General features: G+C 44.0%; 1 protein-coding gene across 2 annotated transcripts in view; it reads right to left on the reverse strand.

Annotated features, from left to right (window-relative positions):
- Positions 1-294: 294 nt before the first annotated feature.
- Positions 295-15,056, reverse strand: part of TUSC2 (tumor suppressor 2, mitochondrial calcium regulator) — a 74,284-nt gene continuing 59,522 nt past the window's right edge. Inside the window, exon 3 of one of the 2 annotated variants that reach the window (XM_084839639.1) lies at positions 295-459. In XM_084839639.1, coding sequence (XP_084695765.1) covers positions 439-459 — 21 coding nt within the window. In that variant the 3' untranslated portion in view covers positions 295-438. The remainder of the gene's footprint in view (positions 460-15,056) is intronic. The other variant, XR_014788473.1, reaches the window with a different exon arrangement.

Consider the following 15,056-nt stretch of genomic DNA (forward strand, 5'->3'; position numbering starts at 1 on the left):
CCTAATCATCCTCCAAGCCCCCTGCCCAACTGCCCTTGCCCCCTTCCTTTTTGTCCTTGTCCCCTCCCCTGCTTCTGTCCCATCAACCCCCAGGGCTGCAGCTGCTCTTCCCTCAGGGTCCCTGAAGGCCTCCCTTGCCCCTCTGGTGCTCCCCCATAAAGCAGCTATTTTATGTATTCTCCCCAACAGAGCAGCCACTTTGAGGGAACAAGTAACCATGGGCACTTGGCCTGATGATCTGGAATGTGCTGATTCCTTCTGAGGCAGCATTGTCTCTTAATTTTTTATTTTCTTGCATATAAAATATTAAGTGCTTAGTATAAATACAATTATGGGGCCACGGTGGCTTAGTGGTTAAGATGCTGTACTGCAGAATGGAAGGTCGGCAGGTCAGCGGTTCGAGACCCGAGTGCTGCGTGACGGAGTGAGCTCCCGTCTTCAGTCCCAGCTCCTGCCAACCTAGCAGTTCGAAAGCAAAAATTGCAAGTAGATAAATAGGTACTGCTTCGGCAGGAAAGGTAACAGCGTTATGTGCACCTCGGTGTTCAGTCATGCCGGCCACATGACCATGGAAGCGTCTTCGGACAGCGCTGGCTCTTCGGCTTAGAAACGGGGAAGAGCACCGCACCCTAGAGTCAGACACGACTGGTTGGGGACACCTTTACCTTTTTATAAATACAATATACAGAGGTATAAAGTAAAAAGAATACTTAAATAAAGAATAAAGTCAATAAAGAAGAGGGGCCATGTGGGAAGAGTGAGGTACCATATAGGGACTTAGCAACTTTACATTAAAAACAGCAGGAGCAGTTAAAAATGATCTGACAAGACTTGAGAACAGAATGAATGAGAAGGAAGACCAAGGGTTTAAACTTAGGTGGAAAGATAATTGGACACTGAGATACTGAGATTAGATAAGTAGATACTGAGAGAAGTGGAACAAATGGCCCAGAACTTGTCACTCATACATAGATCCTAGATCATCACATGTGACAAGGATATATGCAAGCAGTGTGCACCTTGACACAGGGAATGATAATTGGGTGTGATTTGTGAATGTGTGTACATCCCATGTACGCACAGCACAATACTTATGCATTCAGTGTATGTGACAAACTGCACGTGGGGTGCACCCTTTTTCCTATATGGGAAGCAAACTTTGTAGTTTTCTTCAGCTCAATTCTGCTTGTAGACTGCTGCAAAGACAAATGTGAAAGACTGAGACAAATCTCTTCAGTAGTTGGAGTCAATGGGCCACCTGCGACAGAAGCTACCTGAAACTTCTGCTCTATGGAACTCTTGACAAAGACAGTGGTTTCATAGAAAAGGTAATCTAAGGATGCATTTTAAAGGCAACCAGCACAGGGCACAATCCAACATAGCTTAGTCACAACTAAGTCCCACTGAAATCAATGAGGCTTGAATTAGTTGCGGCCAGGAGCTTTTCTATACCAGACTGTTAATCACTATATCGACTTTTGGTTTTGTCACAGAATCAAGATCTGTACTGTATACAAAGAGCTTTTCCTTTCCTGCTTTCTTGCTACTTAACTGCTACATTACTTCTAAGTAACACTGTGTTGTAGTGGAATAGTGCAAATTACACAAGTAGGAGAATACATTTTCTTTTGCTTTCACAAATAATACTCCATTTCCCCCCATACCCCACCCCACCCCACCCCGGTTAAAAATAGAAGTGAAACTGGAGGATCATGACGTCATCTAAAGAACCCATAAACAACTGTAAGGAATCGTGAGCACACAATAAATGCTTCATGTGGAAAAGCTCAAAGTCCCATTCCATTACTTTCAGTGGGACTTAGTCGTGATAACATTTGCTGAATTGGTCTAGCTTCTTCCAATTGACTAAGAGGCATGGAATTGCCCCAATGGTTTTGCTTCTTTTTGGGGTGCTTCCTGGTGCTTCCAGGACCAGACGGAGGGCTCCTAGGACTACCAATCAAAAGACATTGGGCAGCTATTCTATATTTTCCTCCTTAACAAATTTTCTGTGGTAAGAAATGGAAGAAGCAGTGGGGAACCATGGGAGGGTTACAAGTGGAAGACTATAACATCTGGACCCTCTGTAAAATTCTGAGAATGAGGCAGGGCAATTTCACAATAAAAGCCTCATTTGGAAGCACTCTTGCTATTCTTTTTATTCTTTCGTTCTTTCTTTATTACATTTATATCTCACCTTTTTTCCTCTTTAAGGAACCCAAGGCATACATAATTCTCCTCCTCCTCTCCATTTTAGCCTCACAACAACAACCCTGTGAGGTAGGTTGGGCTGAGAGTCTGTGACTGGTCCAAACTCACCAGTGAGCTTCCATGGCTGAGTGGGGACTAGAACCCGGATCTTCTGGCTCCCAGTCCAACACTCTAGCCACTACAGGACACTGGCTTTTTCAAGTGTATATTTCACAAACCACCATTCTGTGAGTTTAACCATGTGTAGATCTTAATATGAATGAAGGTAATCTATTTCACCTTCACGACAGAAAATTAGGCAGAGCTAGTACAGCTTAGCAGCTGAGAGAGTGAGTTTTGAAACAGGGAAGTCCCAGTTCACATCTCATGTCAGCCAAACTCACTAGGTAGCCTTAGGCAAGTCACTATCTTTCAGCCCCTTCAATTCCCACCTTCATTATGGGGATGGGTCATTATGGGTCAGTATTAACCTACCTTTGCTGCTAGGAATATGGGTAGATGAAGAGGAGGAGCAACTGTAGGAGGCTCTCATCAGTGGGGCCCTGCTGGGGTGTGGGCCCTTGGGAGGTGTCCAACTATACCTACACTTGACACCAGCCCTGGATGGATATGAAGTGCTTTAAACACTCAGAAACACTCCTGTGTCACTAGCTGTGACATATTGGTGTGCACAGCCAAAACACACCGTACTGTACCATGTTCATCTGGTGGAACAGAGTGGTAGGTACAAAACAATCAAGTCCAAATTGTGCTATGTATGAGTAACAAATGTAGGGTAATTAATCTGGCAGGACAGTCCAATTTGTTCTTCACCGTAAGGAGCCTGTCTTTCAGTTCATACTACACAGTAACTCAAATCTGAAGTATTATAGATTAATTCATATATAACCCCAAGTGTGAGGTAAACTTGGAGTTAATCCTAAGCGGTGCCCAGGACCCAGTGTGAGATATCAGTGTTGTTGAACCTACTGGAAGCAGTGGCCACAGTACTATCAGATTTAATTTTTTATGTTAGTGGAAAATTACCAGGGAAGTCCACTACAGCCACATTTGACTTCAAAAGTGGAAAGTTCTAAAAACAACAACGAGGGATTTGATATTTAAAAAAGGAAGTTGAAAGGGAGTTGAGAGGGTTACTCAAAACCACAATAATAGAAATTCAGCTAGAATGTATACCACAGGTGAGGAAAGATTTCACCAAGTCCAAGAGGTCACCAACATGGTTAACATATAGTGTCAAGGAAGCTATTAGAGAAAAGATGGGGGTCCTTCAAAAAATGCAAGTCTTGCCCAAACAAGAACAAAAAGGAACACAAACTTACACAAAACGTGCATAAAAGAAATGCAATAAAGGCTGTAAAAAAAGAATTTTGACGAGAATGTCACTAATAACATTAAGACCAATAACAACAACAACAACAACAACATATTTAAACACATCCGAACAGGAAACCACCTAGGGAGGCAATTGGACCACTGGATGACAAGGGAGTTAAAAGAATACAAAGGAGGATAGGAGACTGAAGAGAAGTTGAATGAGTTCTTTGCATCTGTCTTCAGATGATGTAGTGCAGATACCTGTGCCCGAATTGATATTTCAGGAAGGGAGTCTGACCAACTGAAAACAAACAAATCATTGGGTCCAGATGCTATCCATCAGAGAGTTCTTAAAGTACTCAAATGTTAAAATGCTGAACTTCTAGCAACAACATGCAGCATGTCCCTAAGATCAGTCTCTGTACCTGAGGACTATAAAGAAGCCAATGTAACACCATTTTTTTTTAAGGATCTAGGGAGGATCTAGGAAATCACAACCAGTTAGGTTAATGTCTATTCCATGTTAACTGGTAGAAAGCATTATTAAAGATAAACTTATTAAACATATAAAAGGGCAAGTCCTGCTGAAGAGGAATCAACATGGCATGAAAGCTGACATGCCATAAAATTTAGTATTTGATTGTATTTGAAAGCTAACATGCAATATTAATGACAACATTTGATAGGTGACATGCAACAATATTATATCTCATCCTTGACAGTATTTGACAGTTGACAGCTTATGAGATTTCATATTCAGCAACTTCCAAAATAAAAAAAAAATTGTGGGATGCTAATAAGTACAAAACACAGATGTAAAATTTGGAGGTAAACATTCACATTTGACATACATATTGGACATTTGAATTTTGCACTCAACGTTTTTCCAACTTCTGAATGTATATGACATTTCACTTTAGCTTTAACTGCATTCCACTCTGCCTCCAGTATTGCTCAGTGCTAGTAGCTGTATGAAACAGATTAAACCAGTCTGATCACAAGGGACGAATGTCAGGCTAGCACAAATCCACCGGTGTAGACAAAACCACAAAGAGAAATAAATTTTGCCAAATTATGAATGTCCTGTATAATACAAAGAACTTGTTCAAAATACAGATTGAGTTAGAGGTTTGCAAGAGAATTTCTAGGGTATCTGCTGAGAAACAGCCATCCCTTCAGGACTGAGCTAAATCAGAGGCTCTTAGACTTGTTCTTGGAGCAGTTCTAGTGTTCTGTGGAGACCTGGCATGAATGTCCCTATTGCTCTGGCTTGGGTCCTTTTTTCCAATGGCTAAATATAATAAAGGAAACTAAATATATAAATATATTTCCCATCTTTTGCATGGAAACAAGTTCTTGTTGATTGGATATTAAAACAATGCAAGTATTGTGTTCAAGGCAATTTATTATTATTATTATTATTATTATTATTATCATCATCATCATCAACAACAACATTAGAGGTCATTAACTGCAAATTCAGACCATAGGGAGATTCTGTGCCAGCTCTGCCATGAGCCAAAGTGAGCCCTTTGGCTCAGGCAGTGGAACAGAAGGGGCAGTGGATTAGGGGCTCTGCTGCCCACCTGCTCACTCACCACTGTCAGGCTGCCCACACCCACTGACCAAGAAAGCGGAGGCCCATCCAGCTGTGGCTGGCTTTCCCTCTCAGCCATGGCTGAGGTGGGAGGAGAGCTAAGCAGTGGTGACAGACGATGATGGCAGCAGCTGAAAGCAGCTGGGCCATGCTTCAATGCAACTTAGAGAAAGGCTTGAAGCAGTGGGTCCAACCAGTCCTGTCCAGTGGATGCCACCACTGCCCAGGTCTCTTCCCACCTCATGTGTGAAAAGTACAATGGAAATTTGCATTTGTAAAACTGAGGAGACGGGTGTGGGGGAGGAAGGGAAGAGCCCCGGAATTGTCTGCCTGCCTGCCTGCCTGCCTATTTTCTCACTAGGAAGTATGCCCTTCCACTCACTGCAGCACAGAAGAACAAAATGCAACATAGTAAGGTCCCCAAGTAAGTGTGTTTAGGATTGAAGCTTCTTAAATAGTAAGTCTCTGTAAATTTACAGTACAATCTTATACATGTCTACTCAGAAGTAAGCCCCATTGACTAAAATGGGATTCACTATTACATAAGTGTATATAAACTGGAATCCTATACACACCTCCCTCAGAGTAAGTTCTATTGTATTCAGTGGGGCTTGTTTCTGAGTAGACATGTATAGGATTGCGCTATAAATTTTTAAGTGGGGTGGTAGATGCAACTTGTCTCTTGTGTACTTGTATGTAAATGTATGTTCCCAGTAAGGGACCATGAAGTGCACAGCTAGTCATTTTACATGCCAGGGAGGCTAATTTTGAACTGTTTATAACATATTATAGGCCAATTATGTTGTTTCAAGTATATATTTCATCAATTTCATTACTTTTATATTCCACCTTCCCTCCAGGAGCTAAAGTGATGTACATGCTTCCCCATTTTTATCCTCGCAACAACCCTGTGATGTAGGCTTAGGCTTACATATAGTGACTAGCCTAAGGTTTCCCATTGAGCCCCATAGCTGAGCAGGGATTTCCACCTGAGTCTCCCTCATCCTAGTCCCACATTAAGCACTGCACTACACTGGCAAAAGAACAAACACTTGGATTTTAAATCAGTGTGGGCAAATACTATACAGCAGGTATAGACAGAGCCGTCAGCATGAGTGGTAGAGAGCATGCATGGGGGTTGGAAGTGGGAGTGCAGGTAGTGCTCCCCAGGAGTGGAACTAGAGTGTTACTTACAGACCTGTGAAATGTTGGAGGGTATGCATTTAGCATTCCCGACAAATGTAGGAGGCTTAACATTGGCACCTTTGCATCTTGGATCAAAGAGGTTTGCAGCAGCGTAATTGGCTATAACACTATTCTTTTTTGTTTGAAAAGTGGTTTGATATACAGAGAGAGGTAAAATCATAATGACCCGGTTCGGACAATCAAACAACCCATGGTTTGTTGGTGACCGTGCGCCCTGAGTGAGCAAGTGTGCTGGTTCCCGTCTGCTCGCCACTTCCACTTTCAATCAACAATCCAGGAACATCCCATTCCTGGGTTGCTTTCTGATGTCTGAACATGGATCTCTTAACCCAGCAATTGCTGATGGTTGTTCCTGGGTTGTTAATTGGAAGCAGAAATGGCAAGTGGGCAGGAGGTAGCACGCATGCTTGCTCACTCCCGCCCCCAACATGCCAATTCCTGGATTAAACATGTGAACTGGATAGATGTGTTAGCATTCAACTGAGTGCAGGCTTTGGGTTTGGAATGGGCTTCAGGGGGTGATGGGATTGGTAATTTAATTAAACTTTGCTGCAACTGGAGGCCTTTTTTGTGTATCACCTACCAGTGACTAACACATTCATTATGCAGTCTCCATTCTGAGGCTAGGTCTAAACTGCAGATGACCACAATGTCAGGCCTAATTTTGGGACTTTTCTATTATTCCCTCCTGCCATTTTTTTTTACCACCTAGGCCGAGAAAGAGTTCTGGAGAACTCAAAAGCTTGCTCAATCTTTTGTGACATTTCCATTGGTCCTAATAAAGGTATTGCCCAACTGTGGATTTTGTTCTCATGGACCAGCTGGCTATCTTTGTTTTGGTTTTGGTTGAGATGTATCTTTTGCTCTACCATCTGTTTCCAACATGACTGTTTGATGATTTCAGGTGGTTTCGACACATGGACAACGTTAGTGAAATGAGTTCACTTGAAATATCCATATATACTATGTAACTGCTCTGCTGTCTGTCTGCATCTTGATAACATGTGTATACTTTGTAGTAATACACTGGATATGTCTATTTGTGATGTATTTCACCGAGTAGGTGGCAGTCCTTGAGGTCTTTATTAGGGAGTTGTTGTAAGCTGCTATCTATCAGCTTAAAGTCATTTTTATTCAAGCAGGCCTTTGGCATGTCAGCTGGTCTGTTGTGTTGGGTGCTGTTTTAATTCTTTTATTGTTCTGTTTTTCATGTATTTGTTTTATGATTGTTTGAATTAAGTTTTTATTTTAAATTTTGGTTCTTATTATTAGCCTCCTTGAGCACCATTTCCTTGGTGGAAAAGCGCTGTATATATCAGATGGATAGATAATCAACCCCTCCCTCCTTCTGAAAGATGGAGGTCCTAATACAGGATGATGGTGTCTGGCCACTCCAAGCTGCAGTAGTGGACTACATTAGTAGTAGGCTCTCCCACACTGGAGGCGTTCAAGACGAGGCTGGACAGCCATCTGTCAGGGATGCTCTTGACTTGGATTCCTGCACTGAGCAGGGGGTTGGACTCAATGGTCTTGTAGGCCCCCTCCAACCCTACTATTCTATGATTCTATGATTACAGGGGGGTTGTAAGCCACTCTCACCCTCACTCCTCACAATAAAAGCATATCTCCCAACCTCCTCCTTCCACCCCAGCTCCCAAATCTGAAATGGGAGAATAATATTGGACAGTTTATTTCTTCCCTCCTAGTGCAAGAAGCACTAGTTGAGGGCAATTTTAAAGAAATCACACACACACACACACACACACACACACACACAAATACCTTAGTTTTTGCTTCTACTTCAGAGGGGTGGGGAGATGAAGCAATACTGCTCAATCACTGCAATGATAAAGTCCTGGATTTCTCCATTGTCTCCAACCAGCAGCTGCCACTTTAACCACTTTATAGTCCTGACATCAAAATTAATCAGGAAATCTGATCTGCAGACAAATGAACTGTCTCTGTAGTACTTTCTTAAGAGGACAAGGAATGTCAGGAAATTTCAGATACTCCACCCAGCTCATTATTTCAAACCATTCATGGGTCATTGTGCATCAGAGACAACAAACCATGCTAGTGTTTATAGTATAAACTTCATATAAACTATTGCTCTGGCATAAAAAGAGAGATGAGGCAAGGCCCTAAATCCAGCTTTTGCCAGGCACTGGTGATTCTCTTTCAACTCCCTTCTGCCTCTCACTCACCCCTGGAAGTGTAAACAGGTCAGACGCTGAAGTGAATCAAGGTACTGTTATCCTAAAATAACTCAAAGGGTGAAATGGATCCTTATAGGTGTATCTATCTCTCCCCACTACCTCCACTGCCAAATGCCCCCCCCCCCCGCATGCCACGCATCAGCAGTCAATGCAATTGCAGTACTTCTGTGGCTCTTGGGAATATCTGGACAGTACTTACAACTGACCTTGTAATTCCAGTAATCTCACTTCGAAGGTAAGAACACTTCTCAGTACCGTGACAGCAGGATTTCCTCTGCTTGTCAAAGTGCTGATAGTTCTGCCAGAAGACCTGAGTAAGCATTTCAAGCTCTGTTCCATCCTGTCCTGAAAGATGCAACTCTGCAGAGTTTTTCAGGATCACGAGGAGATGAAACGGAAATGAAGGCTTCCAGAGGGTGCTTTTCCCCGCTCTTGGCCATGGTTATCTACTGGGCTCACAAGGAATCTCACCACAGGAATAATGATTCCTTGCTTGCAGTTAAAAGGGAAATGGAAAAAAACTCCTACAGGAGAAGAAAAGTACAGAACCATTGATGCAAGTGAAGTTGGGGAAAAATGGGAAAATATAATGAGTGAGAAAGACTTCAAAGTACAAATTGTAGTGTCAAGTTAGAAAAGGGTGGGGGAAAGTAAAAGAGCATTCCTGAATAGCAGCTGATAACTATTCAATTATTATGGCCTAGGAACATGACTGCTGGTCTTAAACCAGGGAGAACTGGGTTCAAATCTTCAGCCATGAACCATAAATGGAGCTTTGGGCAAGTCATTCAGTCTCAGTTCCCCATGTATGAAATTCGAATATCAACAACTTAGTTCAAAAATTGTTGTAAGAAAGGGTATTGTAAAGCACTTTTCAAACTAAGCTACAAGTGTGACAAATAACAACTGGCTATTGACATGTGGGCTGCATGTTAATTCATATACAGAAGCACTTTTCAAGTTGGACTTTTGTGACATATAAAATAGCCAGGGGGTGAAAGGAAGTTATCTATAAAATATGTCATGCATCCAGGCTGGGGAAGGGAATAGCAAAGATGGGACAAAGGAAGGAGCCTTTGTGAAGATGTGCACATTGCAACAACGGGAGAGGGGGTTATGGCTTTATGGCTGACCTAAACTCTGGCTGTGGAACAAACTATGAAGAACTTCACAAGGCCAATGGAATTGGGTGGGGAAGTGTCTCTCCCTCTCTTGTGCCTGAGGGCCTCTTGCATGTAAATGTATGTAACAAAACCACAACAGTCTGATGGAGCTTTTAAGGTGGGAAGTCCTAGCACTGTCAGTCAAAACAGATTGTGTAGTTATTCCACGTTTTCTTCCTTAATGTTTTTTTTTTGGGGGGGGAGAAGAAGAAAAGATGGAATAATCAGAGGCAAAACATAGTTGGGTTACAAGTGGAGGATGACATCTACTGGACCAGGTGTGGGCAGAAAGTAGATCTCCAGATGTTTTTTGTCTTCAGTTTCCAGCATTCCTGACCTTTGGCTATGCTGGCAGGGACTTCTGGAAGTCCTAAACATCTGGAGATCTACCGTCTGAACACCCCTGTAGTGGATCCCCTCCCATTCCATGCATGAGGCAGGGGGAGTGCATGACAAAAGCCTTGTCTGTAAACTATCTTTCTTTCTTTCTTTCTTTCTTTCTTTCTTTCTTTCTTTCTTTCTGAAAAGCTGCTAGAAGAGGAGATGATTTGGAGTGGGAAAATAGTAAGTGCTTAACCCTTTGACCTACCCACCTGTGTTCCCAGCAACAAGTTTCCAGTTGTGCTGACCCACACGTCTCTGGTGCTTCTCTGGTCCAAATAGCCTACTTTCAAAGTGGGGTTTCTTGTTAATAAATGGCCATCATGGTTTGTTAGGTGCTGAGATACAGCAGTTTAGCTCATACTGAAAAAGGATGTCTCTACACCTCCAGTTTATTGCACATTCATGATTGGCCACTCACTGAATTGTGCGGGTCCATTACATGATGTCGTCATCGTCCAGTCATTATCCCACCATTTCCACCCACCTATCCTGTATTTTCCCCTTCACGGATCACTGCCTTGTGGCGAAGGGCCTTGCGTAAGTCAGTGAAGCCATAAGCTATGCCGTGCAGGGCCACCCAAGACGGACAGGTCATGGCAGAGAGTTCTGACAAAATGTGGTCCACTGGAGAAGGAAATGGCAACCCACTCCAGTATTCTTGCCAAGAAAACCCCATGGAATTTATGGACTTGAGCACGCTCCGGGAGAGAGGGCAGGACAGGAAGGCCTGGCGTGCTGTGGTCCATGGGGTCACGAAGAGTTGGACACGACTGAATGACTGAACAACAACAATCCTGTATTTCCCTCAAATGGAAAAAATGTGGTATTTTTTCAAATATATGAAAAAATGACCTCCCCATGTATTTCTCCCCTAGTGCAAATGAACCGCTGTGTGTTGGAGGCTGTGGGTGGTTGTTTTGGGTTGTTGGGGGTGTGGTCATGATGGCGAAGGCAGTGGCAACGGGCTGTGGGGCATGTCGCCTTCCTGTGCCTGCACCACTTTGGGCCCTTGCCATTTTCGGCTTGCAGTGTTCTGAACAAGACAGCAGGTCAGCAGAGCGGCAGAGCGGCAAGGTGGCAGAGCAGCAGGCAGGTCGGCAGAGCAGTGTGCCGGCCTTCCGACCTGCTGGGATGCCCCCCCCCCGCTGTGCATTCCCAGCAAGTAAACAGCCGAGTAAACGGCAGAGATTGCGAAAAACTCTGAAGGGGGGGCGGGGAGATTGTGGGGGGACTGTCTGCATGTCAGTCCCCATCCACCAGTAACATGCAGGGGGAGGGAAAGGGGCAGGAGCCAGGGAGGCGCTGTCGCTACACCCCAAGCATGTGTAATGCTTCTTTGCGGAAAGGAGACGATGCCTCAGAGCAGCATCACCACCCCGTGAGAAGGAAAGAGACAAAAAATATCAGCCATTTAAAGAGAACGACCCAGTCCTGCAATGATACTGGATGGGGAAAGAACCGGCATTGATGTGGAATTCTCCGCCTGTGTGATGGAGCCCTATGTGTCTGAAAAGACTTTGCCGTGACATGCCCACCTTTGAGGTAGAAGAGTTAAGTATTCTCCAAGAGAGGATGAGGCAGTGTTTAGGAGCACAGCCTTAAAACCTTCTTTTAGGATCCAGAGTGGGTAGGATTTTGCTGAAATTGAGGGTGACCTGATGTCTCTATGCCCATGGGAGCCAGTGAACGGAAGCAAGCCAAGGCTGGGTGCTGGGCATAGCTTACTCTGCAGAGCCTCGCCCCCCTCCATTGGCTTCAGTGGAAAGTGCTGCTGTGAAGAGTGTGTCCCAAGCTGGCATGTCCAGAGCCTGCATCAGTAGATCAGGGAACTGGCAGCAGAGCACTACCACCTAGATCAGCCAGGAGAGAGCTCAGCTGCATGGCTAAAAGGCAGGTCTGTCTTCTGGAATTGGCAGGGGAGGGGGAAGGGACAGTTCCAGGAAGAGCTGAGTTTGGGATTTTCCACTGGGAACTGGAGAAAGATTTCCTTCATAAATCTCTTTTGTACATGATTACTGGGATCCAAGGAACCACACAACTAGTTCTGCATGCTTAAGAGTCATTCTTGAACAAGAGTAAACCCACCTTCCGTACACACATACACACTCCACATGTTTGAGACTTGATGGGACCTTGAAAAGCAGTCTGAAATATGGCATCAGGATCTGCTGTTGAAAGACAGGCAGAGAAGAATCATGAAAACTTGAGAAGAGTCCTACTGGATCAGAACAAATGCTATCTAGTCCAGCATTCTCTTTCCCACAGGGGCCAGATGTAAGACATGGGAGCAATGGCATTCTCCTGCTGTTGGTAGCTCACAGAGGCATATGGCCTCTGATATTGGAGCTGGTATTAGGGGCCTTTGTCATGCCCCTGCTGGGGGAGCTGGAGTGCCCAGAGATGGAAGATGCCATTGAACCATCTATATCAGGAGGCTTGCAGGAGCCTGACCCCTCAGGGGAGATGGCCGTGGGTCCATCACCACAGGAAGAGAGGTGATCTGCATCAGAAACTGAGCTGAGCAACACCCCCCCCCCCAGTGCCAGAGAGCATCGTTGCCTTAATAGGCTCATCAGAAGGCTCCTGTAAGAAGAGGTGCCCAACTGCAAGGAAGGACTCCTCAGAAGAAAGCAACTCCTCATGAGTAGGGCTCTGACCAGAGAGCTCTAAGGTACTGCAGCTGGGCTCTGGGTGGGGCTCAGCAGGCTTTGGTGTTAAAACCTTTCAGTGCCAGCGTAGCCAGTACTAGAAATAACATTGTTCTTTCAGCTCCTATGTCTTCTAGTTTGCTTCCTGGACCTTGTCCTATGACAGATGCTTTGTGCTACTGACCCTTGGATCCTTCTTGACTCTGCTTCTGGACTGTGTAACGTATCTGACTGCCTAACTGTGTTTTGACCTCTGCCTGCTATGTCGACCACTCCTACCTTAGCCTGACCCCTCGTATCTGACTGCTGTCCTGTGCTTTGATCTTTGCCTGTTTTGTTCCCTTCCTTCTTGGTTAGTCCCTTCACTCAGAATCTGTTGCAGCCAATGAAGGACAGTCTTCCCATAGCAGCCATGGATAGCCTTCTCCTCCATGAATTTGCCTAATTCCCTTTTAAAGCCATCCAAATTGGCGGCCATCACCACATCTTGTGGCAGCAAAGTCCATAAGTTAACTATGTGCTGTGTGAAGGGTTACTTCTTTTTATCTCTTTTGAATCCTCCTAGGCGTGCAAAAGAGTCACTAAAGAAGTCAGCTGGATCTTAGTGCATCCATTCTTGTCTCAGGGTGCTTCCAGAGGGAGGGATCTTAGCACAAATTATCAGAAGGCATCGTGCAGCTATTCTGTCTTTTCTTAATAAAAAGAGAGAAGAAGCAGTGGGAAAACACGGGAAGGTTATGAGAGGAAGATGATGATGTCTGGACCCCTGTGTAAAATCTCACAAATGAGGTAGGGCAGTGGTGCCATAAAAGCCTGTTCTGAAAACACCCCAGTTTTGGTGTGGAGTTACAGGTGTTTAAATATCTGTGTAAGAGTACACAGGTGAGTGCTTGCAAATGGTAGGATGGCTATTGGCAAGAAGCCCTTCTAATAACTCTGAAAATTTAAAGATGTTTGAGTGTGAAAAGATGGAAGTTGGGATGAAAAGTTGTACCTATACATGGTTGTACATACACAAAGGTGCACCGCACATTTTGTCTAGCTAATCTTCATAAACGAAAGCATCTGTCATTCTGGTTCTAGCAATTAAGTGTCTAGCTACTGGAATTTCCATGTTGGGAAGTTCAAAGTGAGATACTTTTTAGTGCAGCAAACTAAAAACACTGTTGCCTTTGGATTTAGTTATGTGGAAAATAAAAATTAATCTAAGAGGCACTCCTCTGCTTAAAACTTAACCACAGAGCTAACACGAATTTACAGTCTGCATTTTTACCTTCTTTACTGCTTTGAGACAACAAAAGCACAACCAATCCCCTCCCCCACATTAGTTTAGGTTTGGATAGAGAGCCTAAAATCCCACATTTAAAACAGGAGTTTCTGCTTCCATTTTAAATGCAGGATCACAACGGACTCCCTTTACATGCACTTTCTTTTCCCCCTTATCTGAGTCTTCCATATGTTTCATTGGTCTAGCTCCTCTTGTTGCGGGTTTTCCTCTTTTCACGGAGGGAACTCAAGGCAGTACTCAAGTACTGTAATTTGATCACTCATTATTTCTGATCTTTTTAACAATGGAATAAAGGTCATGTAGTGCAGGAGATGCCCTGGAGGTTAATGACGTCACCTAAAGGACCTGCAAACTTCCATGAGCAACCAATCTCAATAGCAGGATAAAAGCTCGGTGTGAAGAAGCCCAGATTCTGCACCCACCAGTGGAGAAAAAATTAAAGCTATTGACAAGGACGGATCTTTCAGGCCAAGTTTCTTGAAATCATATATTTTAACTATTTTCTATAAAAGTTTATCTTCATGGATCAGTAATTTTGCTTTTTAACTGCAGTCCAGTTTGTTAATTTTATTTCTGTATTATACAGAAGTCTCTCCTTGTTGTTGTTCAGTCGGTCAGTCGCGTCCGACTCTTCGTGACCCCATGGACCACAGCACGCCAGGCCTTCCTGTCCTGCGGTCTCTCCCGGAGCGTGCTCAGGTTCAGAAGCCTCTCATTAGCCAGTGGTTAATTGAGTCAGGAGTGACATTTGTTAACTTCGTCCAACATGCTTAGATTCGACAGGATGACAATTCCCTTAATTATGCTTGTTGAAATAGTTACCAGTCATGAAGCACAACCCCATGTTACGTTTAATTGGAACTAAAAGTGCTTCCAGACAGAGGGCCTCCTAGTGCTAGCAACTACTAGAAGGCATTGTGCAGCTATTCCATCTTTTTTTCCTTAACAGATTTTCTGTGATAGGGAAAAGGTTGGAAGAAGCGGTGGCAAAACACGGGAGGGTTACGAGTATATCGTTTGGAGCCA

This window comes from Heloderma suspectum, chromosome 2 (genome assembly GCF_057233095.1).
Source record: "Heloderma suspectum isolate Gila_16-S chromosome 2, 16-S_ref, whole genome shotgun sequence".
NCBI lineage: Eukaryota > Metazoa > Chordata > Lepidosauria > Squamata > Helodermatidae > Heloderma > Heloderma suspectum.